General features: G+C 28.9%; 2 protein-coding genes across 2 annotated transcripts in view; one reads left to right on the top strand and one right to left on the bottom strand.

Moving 5' to 3' along the window:
• LOC136988473 (isocitrate dehydrogenase [NADP], mitochondrial-like) overlaps positions 1-7,068 on the top strand; it is a 31,377-nt gene extending 24,309 nt beyond the window's left edge. Inside the window, exons 8-11 of the mRNA XM_067286334.1 lie at positions 4,329-4,441; positions 4,759-4,856; positions 5,057-5,149; positions 6,729-7,068. Of these exons, the coding sequence (XP_067142435.1) occupies positions 4,329-4,441; positions 4,759-4,856; positions 5,057-5,149; positions 6,729-6,810 (386 nt within the window). The 3' untranslated portion in view covers positions 6,811-7,068. The remainder of the gene's footprint in view (positions 1-4,328; positions 4,442-4,758; positions 4,857-5,056; positions 5,150-6,728) is intronic.
• LOC136988460 (NAD(P) transhydrogenase, mitochondrial-like) overlaps positions 1-26,692 on the bottom strand; it is a 267,559-nt gene that overhangs the window by 70,026 nt on the left and 170,841 nt on the right. The gene's annotated exons all lie outside the window — the stretch shown is intronic.

Genomic DNA, 26,692 nt, shown 5'->3' with positions numbered 1-26,692 from the left:
TGGAATAAATGATATTACTATTGAAATAATTTTTTTTTTTCCCACATTTTTACTATAGCTAATGATTGAGGAGAAATAATTAGGATAAAGTACTTTTATTAGCATTACAAAGAAAACAATACAACAAACTTTAAATTTTTAGTGAATATTTTTGGGCATAAGTGGGCATTTTTGGGCATAATTGATAATCAGGCATTACTTTTATATAAAAATTTTGTGTATTTTTATAAAGTTGCAATTTCTGATAAATATTTATGAATATATATTTAAAACGACTTACTGTTATACTATTTCATTTCATAATGTTAATCATATGAATTTACTATTTCTTTCTTTTTCTATACTATAAAATGTGTATGTACTGATTTAGAAAATTGTAGCATTTCATAATCTTGATTATATTGATATAACAATGACTAGTTTGAAATATAATAATTCTTAATAATTCAAATTGTTATCAGATGTGTTGTAGATAAAATTTTTTCTTTGATAAACACAATGTGGCTAGTCAGTCATCAGCCTATATTTTGCAGTAATGATAGTGATTTGAAAACTTTAAGGATCATACCAATAGATATAGTTCTCCTGAAATATTTATTATTTCATACTAACACCATATTTTAATTTTTGGAAAGTACCAAGATTACATCTTTAGACATGGCATTCCAAATAATTTTACTGTTAATATTTTCTATCAGTATTAAATTCAGATATAGCAAAAAAACTAACACTTCTCCCACACCGGGTTGTATAAACAGAAAAAAATTTAAATACCTTCTAAAACCGATAACCGGTGCGAACTATTTTTCTAAATGGCGAACGTTTTCATTGCCCCTCCTGGGCTCTTCCTCAGGCCAATTCTGGATTTGATAATCGAACAGCATAAATAAATGGAACGTGTTCCGTAATTTAAACGATCGAGTACGTTGGGCAACCGCGTGCCGTTCCTTGTTTTTGTGCACTGAGAGATTTCCTCATGGAGAAAGTAAATGATGACAGCCTGCACCATCAAGTTTTAGAGTTAGCCCATTTGGCGTGTTATAGTTCAGTATTCCAATTCAAAGGAAAGGCTTATGCACAGGAGAGGGGTGTACCCATGGGGAGTCTGCTATCCGGGGACCTATGTGAAATGGTAATTAGAGCATTGGAAGCCAAAACACTGTCACCGTTTCTCTCAAACATAATTTTATACGGAAGATACATAGATGACATCATTATCCTCTGGAAATCGATGCCGGACCTAAAGCAGTTTAAAACGGCCATGAACGACAACCCCTATGGCCTACAACTGGAAATGGAGCAACACAGTCCTGAAATAATCCACTTCTTGGATATAGAAATAAGGATCGAAAAAAGGATACTACAAACGAGGGTCTACAGAAAACCTACAACCATACCATCGTACATCCCCTTCGATTCCTGTGACCCCTACTCCTATAAAATGGCTGCCTTTAGGGCTTTAATAGAAAGAGCCTACACGCACTCTTCCACAAACGATGCTCTACAACAGGAATTAACGTTTATTAATAGAATAGCAAGAGAGCACGGTTACACTAACATCGTAAAAAAGTTATATAACCGGCACCTCCATACAAGCAGTATAACAAACCAAGAAAGCGTAGTGAAAAAAGTTACCAGAGAAGAAAACACAGAAAGGACCCCGATGACATACAACCCTGCACCTTAAAACAATATACAACACAATTGCGAAAAAAAGGGGAATTAAAATCGCTTATCGGAGAAACCCTTCCATATACAGCCTATTGAGAAACGGAAAAGACGCACCTAACCCGTATAGGCTTCCGGGAGTGTACAGTATCCCTCTACAGGACGACAGATGGCAGAAACAATTACTGTACATAGGGTCCACTAAACGCCCACTATGCACTAGAATAAAGGAGCATAAATCCGACATTACCCGCCATAAATACACAACGGCATTGTCAACGTATGCAGCAAACCCGGATATAACACCGAATTTTAACGAGGCAAAGGTGATCCGCACCACCCAACATCAAGAACATCTGAGAACTCTGGAGGAAATTGAAATTTATAAAGCCGATCGCACAACAACATGTATTAATTTCAAGGAAGAAAGGAAACTCTCCACTGCTTGGCAGTTTTTATTAGAAGAAAGGCCGTAAATCAGTTGACGTCACGCGTATTTATCATAGGAGGCGCACATCGTTCCCAAACGGAATAAAAGAAAATTTAAATATTTGGAACGGCACGCGGTTGCCCAACGTACTCGATCGTTTAAATTACGGAACACGTTCCATTTATTTATGCTGTTCGATTATCAAATCCAGAATTGGCCTGAGGAAGAGCCCAGGAGGGGCAATGAAAACGTTCGCCATTTAGAAAAATAGTTCGCACCGGTTATCGGTTTTAGAAGGTATTTAAATTTTTTTCTGTATATAGCAAAAAAATGATATTACACGATTATGGCAAGCATTCATTTCTTTTACTGTTTGACAAAATTTTTCACTTTTTCAAATATTCATTATTCGTGAAGAGTTGTAATCAGATAAAATTATATATAATTAGATTTATAATTTTAGATTTATTCTATAATGGGTTAGATTTATTCCATAGCTATATGGAACCACTACAGTTCTGTTGCCAGATGATAGCAAATACTGTTCAAGAAATTGTTTCTAAGTAGACAAAATTCTTTTCATAATAGTTTTTATAGTATATTATTTACATTATGGAAACATTTAGAGTATTTTTTTTAATGTAGTTTCATTGTTGAATCATGAAATACAGTTGAACCTGTCTATCTCAAATATATTTATCTCAAAATTTATTTTTATTTCTGCATTTTTAGTCTAAATTCGATAAATTTTCCTTGTTTATTTTAAATAATTTTCTCCCAAACCTCTATCTCAAATTATGAACTGGAGTGTCAATTACAGTTTCAAAGCTCAACAACTACACTTTCAAAGCATAAATTGTAGTCGAGAAACATCTCTTGCAATCAGTATGTAAGTTCAATTATTGATGCTTTTCTCTGATTGGCTATGAGTTTAGTTTGTGTCTTACTGTCTGATGAAAGTCAGCCATCAGAAACTATTGACAAAGTATTTCATTTAAGACATATCAAAAATATTTTATTTATACTTAATATAGGTATGTATTGTACTTGCTATCATATTAATAAAATTCCATACCTCCAATCAAATGTATTACTGTTACCTCTATATCTCAAAACCTGTGTCTCTCAAATTTTTTTTCCTTATTCCCGTAAGATTCAAGATAGATAGGTTCAACTGTTGTATATTAATTGCTGTATTGCTTCCTTTGATAGAGGCACTATTGCATTAAACTTATCTACATGACTCACAATGCAGAATATTAACATTTCCAATGTTTTCATATTTGTAATAAACAAAACATAGATGAATTTACATTTACAGTATAAAAATTTTTATAATGCATAGATAAAGATTAAAATCTCATTAATTAATTATACTTACTGTACCTAATATTTAAAAAAAAAAAACAAAAATAAAGGAGCCAATAAATTTACGTCAATTATTATATATTCAATGCTTAATATGTTTGTAACTTTAATATATCTATTGCTAAATTATCACTAATATTTCAAAGCAGTTTTATAATCTGCTGTGAAATATTAATGATCAAATGAAAATGTTATGATGAATCAAAACTGTATATTTAAAATTGTAATATGAAATTTACTAAAATTCTTTAAATTTGCTTCATGATTATATCAAAATATAATTAGTTTTAACAGTGATCTTTTTTAAAACTTATTTACTTCTTACTTTATTATCTGTGGTGGCCCAACCTCTTGTTGCGTTACTCACTCATGGGCTTTGCCAACTTGTTCCCATTACAGACTATTCACAACAAATATTTCATGATGATTCATCAAGTTCCTTTTTTGAAAGGATTAATGCCTTGAACATCAGTTTACACGATGTTGATTAAATTAATTAAGAATCCAGTTTGGTTTTAGATTAATTAAATTGTGCTTTTTAACTTTGTTATTGGAACTTTTATATTACCTCTGGTCACTAAAAAGTTACAACATAGGTGACCTTTAAATCATCTTCAAGATCAACAAGAAAGGTTCCATCCACTTCCCTATGCATGACTTCCTATGTAACTATATTAACATAATTAATATAGCTTCAGTGCTTTTGGAAAAAAAGAGTGCAAGAGACTTTTGACTCACCATGTATATATAGATTAGATATAAATAAATCTTTATTTACTATAAAATTAATATTTAATTAAAATAATAATCTTTTATAAAAATTATTTTAGTAATGATATTTATGCTTTTATTTTTAATTTAGGTTATGGTTCATTAGGATTAATGACCAGTGTTTTAATCTGTCCGGATGGCAAAACAATAGAATCAGAAGCAGCTCATGGTACAGTGACAAGGCACTACAGAGAACATCAAAAAGTAAGAATCGGCCTTAAATAAAAAATAAAAATTGGTAAAAAAAGATGTTCTGTTACTTATGAAGTTAGCTTCATATTTATACTGATGACTAACTTACATAATAGTTTCATATAAGGTATGCTGACAAATATTTCAAAAATAGATAGATTTTTCTGTTAATAGTTTATTATAATAGTATTATATCTATAATTATAATAGTTTTATACTCAAATATCAGATTTAAAAACAGGCATTTATATAGTTTTTAATAAATTAAATATAAAAACTACATTTATTGTTGAATATTAAGATTTTGTTCATAAAATTTAAATTTTCAGGGTAATCCAACAAGCACAAATCCGATTGCAAGCATATTTGCTTGGACAAGAGGTTTGGAGCATAGGGCAAAATTAGATGGAAATAATGATTTAAAGAAGTTAGTATTTTTTTAATTTCTACTTTTGACATTATTTATAAATGTAAATTAATATATTAAAGATACTAACAAAAACACCACAATAAAGAAAAATTATATTTCTATGTTCTCCTTATGTTAATGTAATATTAAGTATTAATGTTTATAGGTAAACTTAATTATAAAATTATTTAAAATTAATTTAAATTTTTTATAATTAGATTTTGCACAAGTTTAGAAAAAGCATGTGTTGATACAGTTGAATCAGGAAAAATGACAAAAGATTTAGCTGGATGTATTCATGGAATTAAAAAGTAAGCATAAACATTAATTAAATAATAAATAAATAAATAATTATTGATTAAATTAAAATCAATATTATGACCATACAAATAATTTTAGGTCTTTGCAGAATTATAATTTTTAATTGTCCAATCAGAGACAGATGGTAACAACTTAAAACCGACAAATGACATTAAAAAAAAATACATACAATACAATTGACACCGATATTGATTTTAATTTAATCAACAAAATTAATCCTTGGAACTTTGTTAATAATAATATAAATAATTATTTTATTTATTGTTAGTTAAATAAGTGTGAATATTAATATGAAAAACGAGTCTCTTTCTTATGAAAATAGAATCATTGGCATCAATTAAGTTTTCAGAAGTAAATGTATAATTTTCTATTCTTTTCATAATTTAAGACTTACTTGAATTTTTTCTGAAATGTTATAAATTTCTAGATTTGTTAAATAACTATAAACAACTTCAAGTTCAAAAATGTGTTTTTGCCAGATTGTATCTTTTATCTGAATATATTTGTGCCAAGCTGTGATAAATTTTGCAAGAAAAACTGATTAAGAATATTATTCAAAATTACTTATTTGCTTGCAATATAATAGTAATGTGACTAAGTTTACATTATTTAATTATAAAACTATATTGTTAATTATTACACTTTTCAATACCTATGAACAGAAATTTTTGATTATATTGTAGTTAGATAACAAATATAGAAAAAGAAATTCCATCACTTGTTTAAGAAAAAATTTATTTCAAAAATCAAGATAAAAAATAGAATAAACTTGAGGTATATCAGATATCTTCCTTTTTTATGAAAATGAAATTACTATGTATTTTATCAATGTTATAAAAATAAATACTTCAATTATAAATAATCTTTTTGCTTGAACTTGTTTAATTAAATTTTTTGAAGTATGTAAAGAATAGAACAAACTTATTAGAACAAATTTGAAATATAAAATTACATAATACAAACTAATTCTAATTCATATAATGAGAATATAAATTAGGCTGAAAACATTATGAAGTTTGAATAGAGACTTGCTGTTCCTTGCTGTTGAGTTGTGTCAAACAGTTTCAAAGAGCAGCACGAGTACCTTTATTTTATCAAATAAATCGTCATTAAAACTTTTGAAAAATCATAGGTATAGTTTAAATAATTACTTAGAAATATAATTTAAAATTTTATGAAACTTTTAAAGCAGTCATTTCATTTCATTTTTAGAGGTGTTTAAATGTAAAAATTACATTTGTTTTTAATATTAAAAAGTTGAATTTTGTGTTATATTCTTGTTTCGTTTTATAATGCTCAACTTTTTCTAGCAGAGAAATTACAAACAAAATGATGAAGATTTTTATAATTTTTAGTAAAAGTTTTAGTACTATTAATAGAACTTTTCTTATGATGATGATAAAATTTTATAATAATAAATACTAAATAAGATTTAGGTTTATGTACTGGGGCTGATTTTAAAATTTTATAATAATTTTAATTTTTTTATTGTAATTAATTTGTGTTTATAATTTTTGGGATAAAATTTATTGCTAATTTTTATTTATTATTATTATTTTTTTGTTTTAGTGTTAAAGATGGTGATTATCTATATACTATGGATTTTCTAGAAGCTATTGCTGAAAATTTGGAGAAGGAAATGAAGAAATAATGAAATTTTCTTTAGGAAAATAATTGCAGCTGAACTAAAAAAAATATAAAAAAATAATCAATACTGTGATCTTACAAATTCAGGATTTAGCAAAGCACTTCTACATATTATTTACCAAATCACTTTTTTAAGAACAATATTAAAGAATTATTTAATATTTAAATTACCTTTGGTTAAAATATTTTGTAAACACTTTTAATGCATTTTTCATATTGATCATGTATTGGTTAAAAATAAAAAGTTATAAAATCCAGAAAATATTTTTGAAACTAATGAAAATTTACTGAATTTATTACATGAAATTTACTTTAACTGTATTAAAAGTATATTTAAATTTAGAATATTTAAGTGTTTTTCTTATAAATGCATAAATTGTTTTTAGAAGTTTGATGATTACTTTGATTAAGTTACTTTTATTGTATTTTAATATTCGTTCATGATAAATCATAATTATGTAATATTCTATTTAAATCCAACTTTATATGCTCAATAGATAAGAATAGTTTTAATAATCTTGCATTTATTCATTCATATTCAGTAGACATGATTGTAGTTGTATTTTTCTATTGCATAATTGTGATGAAATGCATTCATCATAATTATATTTAAATAAACAAACATAAAATATAATTATTAATATAATACATAGTGGTTATGTATATATTGACATTACATAGTAATATATTATATTATATTAATGTTATGTACAGTTTTATAATGAATCTATCATAGTTGATAGATTGAATTTTTTTTTAAATATTAGAAATTAACAAACTATACATACACATTACATATACAATATTTTTGAATTCTTATTTTGTTTTAAGGTTGATTGTAATTTCTTTGGTTATTCATGCAATTGCTAGCAAAACCCAATTATCCAAGGCAGGGGTGGTAAACCTATGACTTGTGTGTTCAAAGTGGTACATAGAGAGAAATTATCTGACGTGAAATGTATCATATGATTTGAGTTTATCATCTGTCATTTTCAATCATTCTATCAATTTCACACTTGGTCATCCTTTTTAGCAATCAGTTATTTTACATTTATTCTAATTAAAACATATTTGTTTAATTTCTTTAAATATCTTTATTTGAAGTCAAACTTTGGCACACACAAGCATTTTGAAGGTAAGTAAGCATACTTACCTTTAAGCTATATGGCATGTGCACTCAATAAGGTTCACCATCACTTATTTAAGGTAATGTGGACTGATGCTAGCTTGGATAACTGAAAAATTGGATAAAGAGACAGCTGTGATCATTTCAGATTAAAAATTATGGATATAAAAGATTAACTACCACGCTAGACACCAACCAAAGCCGAATGCTATCTGGTTAGAAATGGCTATATTTCTAAATAAATTAATCAAATAATTTGGCACTAGAGAGAGGCATTAGGCACCATCTCTTAATAACTTTAATAATTATAATTTTTAATTAATTAATTTTAAATAATTTAGAAGTACTGGAAGAAAAAATTGGCCCAGAGCAGGACTCAAACCCACAACTCCTGCTTTACCGTACAGATGCATTGCTCGATAGCATTCGGCTTTGGTTGGTGTCTGGCTTTATAGTATATCGGGTTTAGCAATGTTGTTTGTTTATTAACTATCATTTTTCAGCCTCTTTTTTATACTTTAATCAATTTAATCATAGAATAACAATATATGAAAGTGTTTTTTTTTTACATCATTTATTATACAGCTAATAAGTACAATAGTTTTAAGGATAAAAATGTGTATTTTAGTTACAATTTTTTCTGACATTGAAGTTAAAAGAAAATGATAAACAGTAATAAAAATAAATAATTTTGCAACACATGTTATTGTTTTAAACTTTCTTTAAAAAGTCCTTTAGAGTTTTTTGTTTTATAGCAGTTCCTCACTTCTTGCTGCAATGTTCTACAGCCACCTCAGCATCAAAATACTGACACATGTGATGATGTATTAAACATCAGCCATAATATTTATGGCTGCTGTTTAATATATGAAGTACTGTCCTGATGACATTTAGACTGTTTGTATGAGAAATCTTTTGTGGATTTTCTATGCAGTCATCACTCATCTTTTCATTGCATTACTAGAATCAATTAACAATAATGTCATCAATATGTTCATCCTCATTCATCCATTCACCAATGCCTTATTCAGTTACATCCTTGATAACTAGTAGAGTTTGCCAGGTCTAAGACAGGTATTTCAATATTGGCACACACTTTTTTCATGGTTGACAGAAATATTCCTCTAGCTTTTAACAAGCGTTAATTTCTTAACATTATTCCAAGATTCTGCCAACTAGTAAATTTTTTTAGACTATGCTTTTTCTAAATTTTCTAGATGTTTCAGAAGTTGTTGCCATTAATTGTACTTCATGTTCTGAACACCTTGATGACAACTGACTGGAGAAGAGGTATTACATTGTGCATAATAAAAGAGCATGAATACTTCACTAACTAGCTCACTTTCATCTGAATGAGTTGGGTCGAAATGTTTGACTGATTCAGATGCTTATCCAAAATTGAGTGTCTTATGTGGAAGATTGTTTACATTCAAAAATTGTTTAATGCTTAGAACAAAATCTTGATTGAACCATTTTGTAAATAAAAATGAATCCATCCATAAGATAATTTTGTTTATTAATATTTTTAAATGCTCTTGAGTGTTTTTTGGTTTTTTTCTTTTTTATTTTGCTAGTGACTACTATAATCAGGAACTGACTTTTCTTCTTTAGAAGCAACTGTTTTTGACAGCATTTTATAATTCAATTTGATTTCATTGCAATTGTAGACTTGTTGCAAATTTAAGTTTTCATTTCCAATAATTTTGTCTAATTGTACTAAAAATACTACCATCTCTTCTGTGTTACTGACATCTTCCAAGTAATTCTCAATTATTTTTCCCTATATATTTTAAACAAAAAGTTAAAATAAAACAATTATTATTTTGTTTAAAATTAAATAAATATCAATTTTTATTTATTTAGTTTTCTATTTATTCAAACTTGTAATCAAATCTAAGAATTTGATTTGTATTCAATTTCAACAGCTTTGGATTTGTAACATACCATTTAGCTTTCAAATTCTTCACTAGAGGACAAGATATAAATACTGTCAAAAATATTTGTAATGTTTTTAAGTTGTTTTAACATATTTGATGACACACTGACACAATCAATGCTAGTGATATTAACAATAGTCAAATAGACAGCAGGTGTGCAGTTGGGGAGAAGCAAGTGAAGAATATCCACGTTCCCAACTGTCACTAGCACACTGAGATTAAAAATAGGACAGCATTTATGTTAAAAAAGGATGTCTGTTGTCCAGAGAATTCATCTTATAAGTTAACTGTAATGATGGTTGGACTTCAGCTGATCATTGGATAAGCAAAAGACCAGAAAATTAACATATGGGTGTTAAACTAGTTTAATGCCTGTATGTTAATTTTCTTGCTCAGTGTTTATGTGCTTGGTACAGTCACAACAAGCCTTTTTTGAATTATAAGAAAAGTAGGGTATTACACTTACAGGTTTACCTTGGATAATGGAGAGTTTCAGTGAATTGGAACTTGGAAATCAGGATACTACTGTAATCCTAAATTACTTAGTAATTTTGAGACTTAAGTTAGAAATAATTCATTTTTATACAATAGAAATTTAATCATTTTTAATTTTCCATATAAAAATTTATTTACAGTATTTACTATTACACTTGTATCAATCAAAACTATGCAAACAACATTAAAAAATGTTAATTTTATTATTTAAAATATTACTTAAATACATTAATTTCTTTTGATAGAAGATATACTCTTATAAAGTTAGACAGTTTAATAACATATACAATGCTAATGTATTTAACATGTTTGTCTGAAAAATGAATGTCAACAGATGTAAATGAAAGATAACAATAGGCTAATTATCTTAATATTTTAAAATGTGTAAATTTGCTCATTTGTGATTCCATACAAATTGGATTTTTGTTATGTTAACTGCTTTTATGTTTTTCACTTCAAACAGTGCATTTGATTAAACTTCCTTTTAGAAGTTGTAAAATGTTAGTTTATTAAATGTTTTGATGAAATTTTAAAAAATATAAATTCATTATTATTAAACATTTTGAAAAGAGGAACTGTAATGAAAAACTTTTTCTTATTTCTCATTGAACTATGGGTGCATTGTCTAGTAAAGCAACTTTAATATGGCTTGATAAGTAAACCAATGGCATAGTCCATTTCAAGTGAAACAAACTACATCATTGGTTTGCTTATTTAGCCATTAAACTCGCTTTACCTGGCAATGCGCCTTATATCTTTGATATATTTTTACATACTCTGAGATTGAAGTAAAATCTCATCAAAATCATTACTCATTTTTTCAGAATTTGTAAAATTTGTATGTAGATATTAAAAACTCAGAACCAATATTACATTAACAATAGAAAATTCATTTTCTTTAGAATAACTTTTTAGATATTTTAGCTACATTCTAATAATGTATTCTTATTAAAATTTCCTAAAAGTATATGCAAGCTTTTGAACCCTAGTTTAAAATGTTTCTGTTATTTTCAAATATCATTTCTGAAATTATTTTTGGTTAGTTTCAAATGATATGAAATGAAAGCAGTTGAGGCCAATTATTATATAACAATTGATATTTTATTCACTTGTCAATAATATCAATTTAAACATTTAAAATTTCGTTCAAATTTAAAAATGAAATATGAATTTCCATTGGCATTATTTTTTTATTATTTATTTTAGTTTTTTTATAGAAGACAAGTCATCTGCAACCATTTACTATTAGGGATGATTTAAAATGATATTTTTATACAAAAAATTTAGATATTTGATTAATATTAGAGATTTTTTAAAATTTTGAATGTTCTATTGCAACTCCTACAATTTTCTCAAAATATTAACAGGAATTTATCAAGAAGATAAAATTTCATTTTGTTATATTTCTACTTATAATATAGAAGGTGTATATGGATATAATTTTACAATAAATAAATAGATTTTTTTTAAAGTTGTCACATTTATATCTAATAAATTTTTTATTAATATACTTTTCACTTCACAAATAAAATTGTATTATTTAAATTTGAAGTTAGCATCTTAATTATTAAGTTACCAAATAATACTATTTTGTCAAAGTTAAAAAGGATTAAATAAATTTATCATATGTTATCAAAATATTTTAATCTTAAATCTTTGTAGAAATTTGTTTTCGACGTCAGACATCAAAAGCATTTACAAGAAGTACAATTTGAATAAATGACTCTGTTAAAAATATTAGAACATAAGTAGGAACTATATATAAACAATACTTCCATAACTGAGCCTAAAAAAGCTTTATAATTGTTCTTATAAGCTTTTTAGTATTTTTATCTTTCGGAACATTTATAAAATTGAATCTAGATCAAGTTATCCTGTTTATAATAATTGCAAACTAAAATATCTTAATAAACTTACACAATAGACATTCTTTAGTGCATAATTTCAATCTGAATAATTTGTACCTTGTTCAAGGAAATGTTTCCTCACTAGAACAAACAGAAAAACTTATAGTGCAAGTTGATATCTAAATATCAAGATGGAATAGTAAGTTTATGAAAATCATAAAAATATTTAAATTATCCATTATTAATTTTTTTAAATGTATAGGTAAAAGATAGCATTATGTGTCACAGTAGAGCATCGATTATCCAAATACCGTTCAACCGAAACATCGGTTAACCAAAAGCATTCCAGTCGGCAAATTCAAATTTCCTTTAGTGCTGTGGCATTGCAGTACTCTCTCCCTCCAGGCCAACCTAAACTGTAGGCCTACTTTAATGTACTACTCAATCTTCTTTACACACCGGAAATTCATACAAAAAATACACTTACGTAAAAACCAGATAACCAGAGTGGTTAGTATTCGGGTTGCCGAATACTAACCACTCTGGTTATCTGGTTTTTACGTAAGTGTATTTTTTAATGTACTACTTTATGTAAGGTATGAATTTGTAAGACATGTGGTTCAAAATATATACAGTACAGTTTTGTGTTTAATTTTTTTTTTGTAAATGATCAGTTATCCGAACAACCCCACTCTCTAATTGTTTCGGATAATTGATGCTCTACTGTATTTATCCTATAAATTTATGTGGAATCCTGACAGCTGATATTCAGAATTTTGACGTTTTAGTTATAAGTTGAAATATATTTTTAAATTATCTGATTACAATTATTTGTAATCAGATAATTAAATATTTTATTCTAATCACTTGTGTATTTCTTGAAATTGGTATGTAACTGAATAATTTTAATTTTCAATATAAGTAGTCAAAAATAGATTAGTGTGTGTGTGTATAATATATATATATATGCAGAGGGCTGTCAAGAGGGGAGGGACCTGGGATTGCTTCCTGAGCTCAGAGAAAACTTATGGATTCTATCTTTATAAATTAATATTTACAAACGAAAATTAATTTTTAAGATTGCTTTTTTTTTAATAATAAAGAAACATTCTATGTATTTCATTTGTTCAAAAATAAATGGCAAAAGTTTATTTGTTTCTGCTATCTAATCTATATGCCAAACATGAATTTCAATCCTGCACGTCAGCCCTCTCTTACATAAATAATTATCTGTAAAACTCATTTGTTTAAAAAATATGGGTACATCCTGCCAATTACTCCTTTGAATTTCAGGTTGTCAGTCATGGACAGAACACCTTTCACTTTATTAGAGCACTCAGATGTATACACACCCCACCAATAATTCAATTCTGCAATACATAGGGGGCAACAACTAGACAATTATGTGTTCATATACTAGAACATAAAAATGCTATTAGTGTACTAAAAGACATTGATATGGAGCTTGTCAATAATATATTACAACACATACATACCACACTGGAAAGATGTCTCCTTGTTAAAATGTGTATTTGATCCAAAACAAGTTTTTATATGGGTAACCTTATTAATTACTGAATTTAACACTATTAACCAACTCCATTTTATCTACTGGTCAATTGACTATCTATATACAACCGTAATTTTTATACAAATTCTTAAAATTTCACACCTTACCAGCAGTTTTAATAGTGTTATTGATTAAAAGAATTAAGTCTAAAAATTTTTATCCTTTCTGTTAATATCTACTTATATTATCTTATTTTGTCTTTGTTACATATTTCTTTCTCGATTTTATGTAAGAAAAGACGTTAATTAGGTTTTGCTTTGCATACGACTACATTTTAAAAACTGTTCTACAGTTTGTTCTAAATATTTTACATTCTTCTTGTTACTGATTGTCTGAAAAGAGTTTGCACATGCTGAAAACATTTGTTATTAATTAAACTTAATTAATGCCTTTAAATGAGTTTCTCAAATAATTATTAGACTTCAAATATATGTTCTTACACATTCAGTTTAATTTATCTCTCATATTTATTTTTTCTATTTCATATCAAAGTATAGTGTTTAATATGCAATATCATGTATACAGTATATTTCTATAATTTTTTACACATGAGATTAGTAAATTACAAATTTTATAATGCACAAAAAATATTGTATTATATAAAATTAGTGTAGTACAGTGATTCAAAAAGAACTTTACAGCTTTGAAAGCATATAGAATTTTAAAATCCTTTTGAATAACGTTTTATATATGTATACATGAACTAAATAACATTAGCTTCCATCAAATAAATAATAATGAATGTGTTTGACGTTTTTAAGTTGCTTGCAAGAAGTTGTTTTTATTTTAGCTACATTAGCAAAAGTCTAATTGAGAGTAAAGATTTCCATCTCTTGCATGATTTTATCTTATTGATGAATTAATAAAAAGAAATATATTTTTATTAATTTTACTATAAAGTATAATTTAAATATATTTTCATAATGTATGCTATTGGCAGTTCAGATAAAATGTTTTTTGAGAAAAAGCATACATGGAGTTACTTGTAAGAATTAAACATACTGTATATCATAACCATGGATGGCACTAGGTTGAGGAACCCGGAAATAATTTATTCAAGTCTACCTATACTAACTATTTTTATTGGGATTTCTTTAAATATTAAATTGATTGTTTGCTAAGTAATTACATGGTCTTCTTAGACTTTTTCCACTTATGTCTTACTGAAAATTGATTGCTATATTTTAATGATAAAATGTACAAATAATGCTCACCCTCCCAGAATTTAAATCCTAGTATCATTACTGATCATAACAAATGAATTTGCTTTACTATTACTGGAAAATATTTTCCAGAAAGTAATGATAGTAGATTACTGTAGTATGTACTGTACCTACATAGGTGTGTGTGTGTGTGTATATACAGGGTGGGCCAGCGAAAACGAAACGGCAGAGTGTTCGTGTTCGTCCAAGCAAAGCGCTCGGACAGGTCGATTTTACTTTCGAGGGGACATCTTTTGCAATAAAGTTTTTGCGATTCTGAATATTAACTAAACAAACATTTATTTCGAAAAAAATGTTTGTTTAGTAAATACAAAATAAATGAGTTTTTAAAATTTTTTGTTGTCTGTTGTATTCAGAATCGCAAAAACTTTATTGCAAAAGATGTCCCCTCGAGCAAAAGATCGACCTGTCCGAGCGCTTTGCTTGGACGAACACGAACACTCTGCCGTTTCGTTTTCGCTGGCCCACCCTGTATATATACAAACACCCTTTGTCAGAAAAGTTCCAGGACAAAGCTTGTAAAAAATAGAAAATTGCAACATTGCAATTACTAAATAATGATCCTCCTGTTAAAGTAGTTCTCTCAGCTATCTATATGCAATTGCCAATGTTGCTGGAGGTCTTGGAAGCAAGCAGAGAAAGTTTCAAGAGTGATGCTTCTTAGCTCATTTGTCATACATAGTTTGTTGGATGTCTAAGATATTTTGACGAAATGTCCTGTCCGAAAACAAGAAAAAAATCACACTTTTCTGACAAAGGGTATATATACATCAACGTTTAAAGTATAAAAACAGAATTATTAATTTGTTTCTTTACTATTTTTATAATGAATATAAAGTATTATACAATCTAAATATGCACTTATAACTGCAATGTTTTTACTGTGATCTCATCTTTTAAAAGTACTTATACAAGTACTTTCTATTGAGTTTCTCCTAACTTCAATGTGTATATGTAATGCATAGTGTACAGTTTCTATACCATGTTTAACTAATGTTGTAAATTTTATCCATCTTCATTCTATTACTGTTCATCTGCAAAAATTAAATTTATCAATTTCTTATTAAATATCTAGCAATTTTTATAAAAAATTTTATAATATAATCATGACATCTCAACTAAATGTAGCATTCCTGATATTTTAAAGTGCATTTACATTGAGATTTACACTATATGATGATATATATAGTTATGCCTTTATTTGTTCTGTAACTATAGTTTACTTTGGTGGTTCTTAGCACAAAACATATTGCACTGTTTAATTTTCCAGATTTTTTACCAGGACCTGGTATAATAATAATATACTGTTTACATATAATTATCAAAATAAACCAAGTTAATACAAAATCTAATTCACTAAATCATGCTTAGCAGCTTTTAGGAGTCAAAAACCTGGTAAGTGCAATGATTTTAGTGAATTTATTAAGGTAGAGTCAAATTTATCACATTGAATTTATTTACTGAAATCAAAAATAGAATTCTTTAAATAAATTAATATATGTAATATTAAGTGCAAATAATGAGCAGTCAGTGTAATTGCTAGAACCGAAAGGTAAAACAAAACTAGCAGCTAAATGATTCCCTTGCTTAGCATTAGCAATAAAAATATCTATTTTTATCAAATCCATGCATGGAAAGCTAGAGCTTCTTTAAAATAAGTTTCACAAAAAAACCTTTCACTCTTTCTCTAGCAGTTTCTTAAGTCCATTAGTTCTCCTACCTAATGTTTTCAAGTTATATTTAAGTTTTCAATTTAAATATAAGTAATAAACCAACAAACGTCTAAATAATATTTAGGCGTTTGTTAGTTTATTAATATATATATATCATCGGGCCTTGAGTTGTATTAAATATAAGTAAAATTACTCTTACAAATGAATAAATCTCCAATAAAATGAATTTACTCCAAATGAAAATTTCACTAAAGCAGAAGAACTAGAAGTCTTTTGACAAAATTGATATTTAACAAGTCACATTAAGAAATATAATGAATATATTTCAATAAAATGTTAACCAGTGTAAATGTACTTTAAAAAATCTAATATTTTAATAATTTAAAATCATAGAAAATAATTCCTCGAAGCAATTTGCTTGTAAATTAAATTGTTTGAAAATTACAATTTAAAACAGTAATTATCTTGAAAAATTACACAAATATTCATGTACAATAAGATAAGTAAAATATTGGAACTTTAAGTATTGTAACTGATTAGTTGTTGGCAATGTGAAAGCTAATTATTTGTGAATATCTAGTAATTTTTTTTTGTAATATGTTCATTTATGATATTGTTTTTACATAAAATGACTATTGTTTTGTATAACATGGTTAAAGTATAAATTTCTCAGGAAATTTTTCATTTAGTTCTTAGATACCTGTTTTAATAAAGATGGAATTTGTTCTGTATTAACTACCATGTACATTTTTCTGTCTTTATTTAAAACTAAACAAATACTATAATCTAATTTTACTATCTGCAGGCATTACACTTTTAATGTGTAAAGAATGTAACATTTTCAAGCATTACAAATGTTAAATATGTAATTCCTAAAAACAGTTTAACTCATGTTTTCATATACTGATATCTCATATTTTTAATGATCTTATAATATAGTGTTGTATATGTGTTTTTATTTTATGGATGTAGACAAAGTTGGTCTTAAGCCAATGGGATAAATTTGATCCGGTTGGGTCTCACACTCTAGAAGAACTCCACAAAGGGAGGAAATATTCATTGTAAAGAGGAAACTTTTGTTCTATTTTGTGAGTACTACAGATTTCAGAATTAGCAATATTGTGCACAATGTATTGTTTATTTGTTTTTAATGATCCTAATCAAGTTTCACATTTGCTAAGGACAGACTTAAATATAGATTATTATTCATGTAGTCATTCATACAGTAAATATAAATATATTTTGAAACTGGCAAATATAGTAAGTCTGTGTAAACTGGAATCATACAGTACCAAATTTTTTCTGGTTTGGTAGTTTTCCATTTTATTCAGGTTCCATTTTGGACAGGTTTTACTGTATATAAAAATATCCATGAGCTTGTGCAAACTTCAAAGATTTGATACTGTTAATTGTTCAGTTAATAATTGAAATTAAAACAAAAATAAAAATTCAATTTGATGATGATAATCAGCAAAAAAGTTGAAATATATAAAATAGATAAAATAACATAGAAATGTTCCAAAAATTTCACTAAATTACTTCTTCACCAAATTGAATGATAACTCTATTTGCAACTTTGAATAATTCAATTTGCAGGCAAACAACTTTGGAATTGTTTTCTTTGATCAAAATTGTATGAAATAAATAGAAAAAAATTTGTAGTATACCATTTGAAGATATCCTTATAAACGGCTAATAATTTTATTAAATTCAACAAATTAAAAACATTTAAAATTGTGTTCTTAAATGTTAAAAGGATAAAATTATGTATTGAGAATCTATATACTAAAATTACATAATGTGTTAAAATATGATATAGAATTGTTCTCTTGATACAAAGTTTGCATTTTAAAATTAATGATAATCCATCTTATTGTAAATGTGTTGCAACGAATCCTTTTTTTACAATATAAAATATTTGAATAAATATGATTTTCCTTAAAATTTCAAATTTATTGTTCTGTAAACTTTGAAGGTATTTTTTAATATAAAAATCAGTATCTCTGTACAACAATACTTAATAAATGTTTGTCTACTACTGTTTTCTCTCTAAACTTTGTTTTTAATTTATATTTCTTTTAAAATGTAATTAAAAATTCAAATCTTAATAATTATTTTATATTTTATTTATAAAATTTAATCACTAACACATTCTAATTTTCTGCTTATTGGAGTCATACAAACATAGTTTTCCTTACAGGATCAGTGCTTTTAGACTTTTAAGTCCATCTTTTAGAGTAAAAAATCACTGTGTTCTATTCAACCATTCTTCTGCATCTTTGGAATATTTTAAATTTGAAAATTTAATTTGAAAAATTAAAAATATTCAGTTTGTATTTTTAAAAGTTAAATAATTACAAAGTTAAAATTAACAACATAACTGTCTTTCGGCATTACAGAAAAGATTTATTTACGCAAGTGCCTAAAACCTCAAGAAAAAAAAAGATACTTTTCAATTATGCTAAATCATCATAAAATAATTTCCTTCCACTATTTTTGCATTTGGGAGAGATGGGAAAAATTTACATATTGCCATGGAATTGGTTACTAGGGGAAGATTGAGAGAGACACTTATAATTCTCCATACAAAGCATCTTATTTTTGACGAGACTATATATCATCATTAAAATCGTGCTGCTGTCAACAGCTGCACACCTTAGAGGTATGAAGGAGTACGTGTCAGGAGTTGCAATTTGGCACAGAGTATTTGGTGTCTAAATCATACACGCATAAAATAAACCAGACTTGTAAGTAGTCAGGGGACCAAGAACCGGGTCAAAATGAAATATAAAATGCTGAGACTGTTTCTATAAATGGGCACGAGTGTGAGATTTGCACATCACATTGTTCATGCTCTCCTAGACATAGTCTCATCCCAAGAATAGCTTTGCCATTTTACTTGTGTCTAATTCTTTTGTAAGGTTGTATGACATTCATTATTGTCACCACCCAATACCTAATTTGTCAGGTAACCGAACCTAGGAATGGTCTGTGGATATAAACCACATTTGTGGGTGCTGATGGATTTAGACTCAAAACACCTTTACAAATCCCTGTTTATTGTTACAAAAATTGTGACTTACATAGTTAAGTTTAATTCCTCAACTCTTGCGATCGTCCCACAAAGACATTCTTAGTCTTGAGGTCAACAGTTTATAAGTTCACTGTGAGGTTTGGACGACACTGGGCCCAGGATGATGTGGATGAAAGAGTCACTTTGTCCTTGGAATATCAAACACTTCACTGCATGGTGGTTCTTTATTTTAACTTCAGAGTCCCTCAGCAATAAAGTCTGGCTGGAGCTGATAGACTGATGTGAGCAAATAGAAATATATTGTGGCTGTATGCCTTATTTATTGTAAATATTAATTTTAGTTAGTTTTAGTCTTCTCCTTTGTTCTGTGTTTCTTCTTCCTCCTAGAACTTTCCTTTCTAATTCTTTTCTCTTGGGTGGGATGACCAATTTGGAGAACCACAAGAACAAATAGAAGAAAAGAGGCTCTGGGGCTGGTGAGACAAAAGGAGAGACATTCTGGGTTGAGCTCTTGAAGAGAGTAGATGTAAAAAGTGGTGCAGCAAGTAGGAACAACTGGAGGCTTTGAGTGTCTGAGAAAAAGAGAAAAGAGAATTTTATTGTAATTACGATAGAAGGTATAGCAACTGAGTGCAAGAGAAACCATAAAAGATGATGAGTGACTTTCCAGAGAAAAGTTCAGCGTGATATCCCAACCAAAACTGTGAAGGCCAGAGAAAACCCTGGGTATTTTGCTTCTCACTATCCTCTATTCTCCTGAAATCTTCCCTCCCTATCTTTTCCCTTCTTCCTGTAGTTTTTAAGTTAGTATATAAGCACTAGTTATAGTTTTTCGGGTATTGTTTGTACTTATTTTGACACGGATGGTGTTCCCTTTGTTATTCTCGCCAATTGTTTTTATCAGGCTGTGTTGTAATTGCTGATTGCAGATTTGGAATCCAAACATATGAAATAAATATTGTTGCTAATTATTTTGTCACATTTCCTTTGTCAATTCACATGCACCTCCTGTGTAAATACAACAATATCAACGAGAGAAGAATGGTTTGAGATGAAAGGTTGGAGAAGCATGCTATGACCTTGAGATGCGAGTTTATGTAGAATTTATCAATGGACAGAACAATTTATTTGGTCCTGATCCTCTCTTTCTTCCCCGATTGGTTCCTTTTTTGTCTCTAGGTAGAACTAGACCTGATCAGGGCACAAAAAAGGTCAAATCTCGATGTTAACCTGACATCTCGATCTTGGATGACAGTGTGACCGTCGGCCATATTGTATATATATATATTTTATTGTATATAGTTGTAATCCTATCTTATTTTTGCTATTTCCTCCTTCCTTTGTCTATTCTTTCTTAAACTTTCCATGACCGTTATCGCCGTGGGGCTGGATTAGCAGTTCTGAGAATTGGTAGGGACAATAGCAGGTAGTGTGGCCTGGGGAAAAAGTGGCTAAGAGAGGGGTCACTTTTCGATTAGATAGGAAGAGAGACGGACAGCAAGAGCGAGGCTTGATCATGATTTCCGAGAGAGGAAAGAAGTGCGATAGTCGAGTGAAGAGCCGAAATATAGAGACTGGCATATTGGAGAACCCCGATAATTGAGAGAAGAAAGGATAGTGAAGAAAGCCACTATTGTTGGATCCAGGTTCTACACAAAGTATCAATACGTATCCGCCGAAAAAGAGAAAACCCCGGGTGAATCGTCCCTTCATTTCTTCTACCTTTCTGCTGTCCTATCTTTCTTATTTTTCCTTAATATTAAGTTAGATTTAAGCTAGATTTAAGTTAGGTTAGTCACGCGTTTACGAGGAACCGATTGTAAATCAGTTGGGATTCCTTAACAACAAGAATCTTATTTGTTCTAAGTGGAATAAAGGAACATTGTTTATTATTGTAATCGTTGCAGTCTCCTTTTCTGTACGTTTCATTCGCGGGCCGTACTGCCACACTCTTATAAAACACCACAACAGGATGTTTAATTAAACAAATCTTGGAACTTTTGATTGTATTTCTAAAAGTTTTGTTTTCTCTCCTGTCAAAAATTTTTATTAAGCATCTTGCAATAATTATTTATGGATCAAAATATTTTATAGCACTACGAGTTTGCTGTAATTTTGTCCTATTCATGAGCACCCAAGCCAAAGTTTATCTTCCCAGTTCAACACATGAACTCAGGTCATCTGACACTTACATCTATTATTTCTTTTTCTTCACATTGTGTTTATCTTACAAAGTTCCTTTTCCTAGTGGAAAGCTTTAAAATAAAATTTTAGTGGGGGGTTTGGACCTCATCTGGAACCTTACATTTAGTAGCTGCGTGTGTCAAGCATAGAAATTTTGAAGTCTTTTTTTTTAGAAATATTAGAATTGGTGGTTGGTGGTTCAAACTGCACAAATTAGTCATCTAAGAATGATATTTGTGTTTGATTTCTATGGATCTAAAAAGACATAAAAAGTGGTTTATTAATTGTTGCAGAGACAAGTAGACACCAACCAATTATTCTGTGATGTACGAGATGATGTCACAGGCAATATAAAGAATAGGCATGTTTGTTATTGAATGCTTCCATATTCTGCTGAATTTACAATAGATACACTTTGAACAACAAAGAACAGGTACAAAAGAAAGTCGAAATCAAATACACTTCCAACTATATTCAATGTTTCCAATCCTCCAAAAAAATCATTTTTGTCTGTAAATTGCTCAAGAAGAGATTTTGTCCATCTATTTTGAATACAGCTCACACTATTGATGAATCAGGTAATATTCTAGACTGCTATCTTAGTAACTTATCTAAGAATCTTAGAATTCACTAGGTTACTTAGTTTGTGGATCTCGTTCAGTCGTTTAGACAAAGCAAGATCTTCATATCATGCAGAAGATAAAAACACTATAGTGACGTTGTCTGTGGTATTTTGTAATTAGCATTCTATTGCTTTTTATATGAAAATTTGTTTATATTTATGAAACCAAATAGTAGGCTCAGTGTCAGATGAGCCAATACACAAATAAGACAAATGTGTAATTTGAAGGGGCCCAGCTTAAGTACAGAAAAAATAAAAATAAATAAATAAATAATAAATTGGAAAAATAAAGAAATATTTTTAAAATAAATTTTTAATAATACAGTACAATATGTACCAGTTCATAAAAAAAAACATTGCATCTTCTTTTCCTAATACTGAAATATTAAGAATTTACTTAATTATGCCTTAAGTAATGCAACAGGAGAGAAATCTTTCTGTTTTAATACAAGTTAAAACTTATTTAAGAAATTCAATAAGACAGGAAAAGCTAAGGTCTTTAGCAATGCTTGCTATAGAAAAAGATATTATTGATCAATTTTCTGAAATGAAAATCCAAAAACAAAAAATTTAAACCTTTAAAGACTGATCAATGACTATAATTGTATATCTTTTTATATAGTTTTCATTGTATAATAAGAGTTTCTGGTAGAATTATTACACAATGCGACAAATTGCAAGGTCACAAAAACTTTTTTCGAAAATGTAGGCGTTCTTTATGTATTTTGACCTCATGAATTTGAAAATGGTACTCAAAACATCGTATCCTCCACAGTTTTTGCACAAATCACATATTTTGCAATAATGATAATACACACGAAAACACCATATGAAGTTCTGTAGCAGCACATTGCTTTCAACTGTTCAACACTTGTACCCCTAGCGGCACACAGCAAACTGTCACGCTGCAAATGGCACTGCCTGTCCATCACTATGTTGTGTTTGTGCAAGGAAGTACGTGTTGGTGTGCAATATCTACCTAAGGCTGTGTAAACTCTCCTAATTGTTTTTGTTATATTTGTGGTAAACTTATGGTGAAATAAGACCGAAGAAACATTACTGCCTTCGTGAAAAAGGTCTATCATGCCTATTTTGGAATGAAACTAGGTGACATCAACAAAGCATGGGCTCCACAGGTCGTGTGTTGTGTGTATAGAAGATCTACGACAATGAGCAACAGGAAAAAAGAAGTCATTACAATTTGGCATCCCTAAGGTCTGGCGAGAGCAACAGAATCATACCGACAACTGCTACCTCTGCTCTTGTAAGGGTACAGGTTTCAACAAGAAAAACAAGAAGAGTATTGAGTATCTGAACAACATTCGCTCAGCGATTCATCCTGTTTCACATGGCCCAGATATACCTATATGACAGCCTCTGCAGACATTAAATATGGACGACAGTGATGAAACAGATACCATGCAGGAGACGGAAGATACTGAATTTGAAGTAGTCACAGATGAGGGTCCTCTTCTGTTCACTCAGCCAGATCTAAATGATTTAGTCTGTGATCTGGGACTGAAAGGATAAAGCAGAGCTCTTAGGGTCAAGACTTCATGAAAGACATTTGTTAGCAGCTGGTATGTCCATTACATTTTACAGAAAAAATGACTTGATATTCACACAATATTTTGCTCAAAAGGACTTGTTAGTGTACTGCATTGATGTATAGGGTTTTGATGGGTCAGTTCAACATTCCGTATGCACCAGCTGACTGCAGACTGTTTATTGACTATCTAAAAAAAGCCCGAAGGCAGTTCTGCTGCACAATGGTAACATTGATTTGTCCATTTAAACTCGTATTGTTCCTCGAAGTTAGATTAAGTCAAAGTAGTTTTTACTTGTTTTAAAACTGAGAATAATCTTTTTTAGTATTTTATTAAAATGCTTCTTACTACCATTCATTATAAGGATCACAATTGGATGGTGTATGGTGATTTGAAAATGTTGGGTATGCTTCTAGGACAGCAATCAGGATATACTAAGTTCCTCTGTTTCATCTATGAATTGGACAGTTGGGGTCATGACAAATATTGGGAGCAAAAACAGTGGCCCCGAAGGTTAGAATTGGTTCCAGGGGACAAAAATATTGTGACCCTCTAGTGGAAAGAGACAGAATACTCTTACCATCTCTGCTCATCAAACTGGGCATAATGAACCAGTTTGTCAAGGCATTAGATAAGTGTGGCAACTGTTTCAAATATCTATGTTACAAGTTCCCCAACCTGTCAGATTCTAAGTTGAAAGAGGGCATGTTCACTGGTCCCGATATTCGGAAAGTAATGCTAGATGATTTCCTTCCTTCAATGAATGCCGGGGAGTGAGAAGCCTGGACTGCCTTTAAGTGTGTGGTTCAAAACTTCCTGGGAAACAATCGTAGCCCAGAGAGTATCAACTTAGTTGAGAACATAATGACGAAATTCAAAATGCTGGAATGCTCAATGAGTTTGAAGTTACATTTTTTAAAATGTAACTTCAAATTTGAAATCTGTCTCAATATGGACATTTTACAGTACATTTGACACTGCTCTTGAAAAATGGTGGATTAATTTAAAATAAAATTTTAAAATGTTGGCAAAATCCAGGACATTAATTGTGGTTCTAGGATTCTGTCTGAAAATTGGGGCTGGATGGTCACTTTATCTTATGATTAATAACTTCTGAAACATAAACTAATGGCCATAATGCATCTGGTGGAAGGTTCAGCCATTTATAAATAAAACAATTACTACTTGTATCTTGGTAAAATCTACCTTTAAGTAGTCTCATAGAACCTTTCGATTCTACAAGACTACCAGGATTTCCCTCTTAAGTAGGACTGTAGGACTGTCCTCATCATTGAATCCAATGTAACAGCTTAAACAAACACTATGATCAAGTTTATCCTATAATTTTCAATAGTAAATGACAACTAATGACACATAGTTTGCCACTACATTAATACAATAATATGACAAAACTACTGTTGTAATTTTTGTATTTGAAAAATCCAAAGATATTAATCTATTTGTCATTACTCTTATTGTAAAAAACTGACACCATATTATGCACCACTTCGACATTGAATGTGTGTTGAATTTGGGTTACTAAATAAGAATTTATTTGAAGAATTATTATTGATAATTTGATAATCAGTTTATTAAAATTTATAATTGCATTTTTAATGTTATCTAAATAAATATCAAATTGGAATGGAATCTCTTTCACTCCCAATTTGTTATACAAAATAGATCATTTAGCTTTTATACAACCACTGGGCTGAGATGTTTATATCCAATTTGTTCAGATTATTACTATTATTATTTTTTATTTTTACTTTATAAATTAATCTTATACCTTGCATCAGAAATGCAAACTGACATATGTAATATTGTTTGTAACATATAGGTAAAAAAACAATAATTCCAATAAAATTTTTAATAGATCAAAATATGAGTTATTCACTCTCATTCACTTAAAGCAATTTGATTGGAATGACTGTACTTAAATTTTTTCAAACTAACAAATATTAGACTTAGTCCTGAGTAAAGTCACAAGGAAAACAGGACCTTTTTATAAGATTTTAAGTCACAGAGTTTACTCAGAACCTTTTTAAGAATTGTCAACTGCTGAAGAGTTCAGACTCAAAATGCATCAAAAAAAAAAAAAAAAAGACAGTTAATGTTACCTTAGGTAGCCAAGATGGTGGCTCGTCTCTAATTCCAGCAAGGAAACAGTGGGACGCATGTTCTAACCTAACTTATTCAAATAAAATACCATAATTATTAGCAATCAAATTATTAGAATAGGTTAGGTTAGGTTAGAACGTGCATTCCACTGTTTCCTTGCTGGAATTAGAGACGAGCCACCATCTTGGCAACCTAAGGTAACCAAGATGACCAACTAATTAATCACTTTGAATTGTCTTTTTGGTTAATGTAACATTAACCAAAAAGACAATTCAAAGTGATTAATTTTACACTTCCATGATTTTTTCTATATGATAAATCCAATATTTGTTTACTTGACAAATCTCAAAGGTACTAGTCAAAGGGTACAAAGTACTATTTTTCAATCAATGACAACTATAATTTAAAAAAGTAGTTGTCAAGAAAAATAATGTATACTTCATAGATTCAGCAAAAACATAATCAACTCTGATAATTTATATCATCCAACATAAGTGAATTTTCTGC

This window comes from Centruroides vittatus, unplaced genomic scaffold (genome assembly GCF_030686945.1).
Source record: "Centruroides vittatus isolate TY-2023 unplaced genomic scaffold, ASM3068694v2 scaffold_3315, whole genome shotgun sequence".
In the NCBI taxonomy this organism is placed as follows: Eukaryota; Metazoa; Arthropoda; class Arachnida; order Scorpiones; family Buthidae; genus Centruroides; species Centruroides vittatus.
This window is presented reverse-complemented; position numbering and strand designations above follow the sequence as displayed.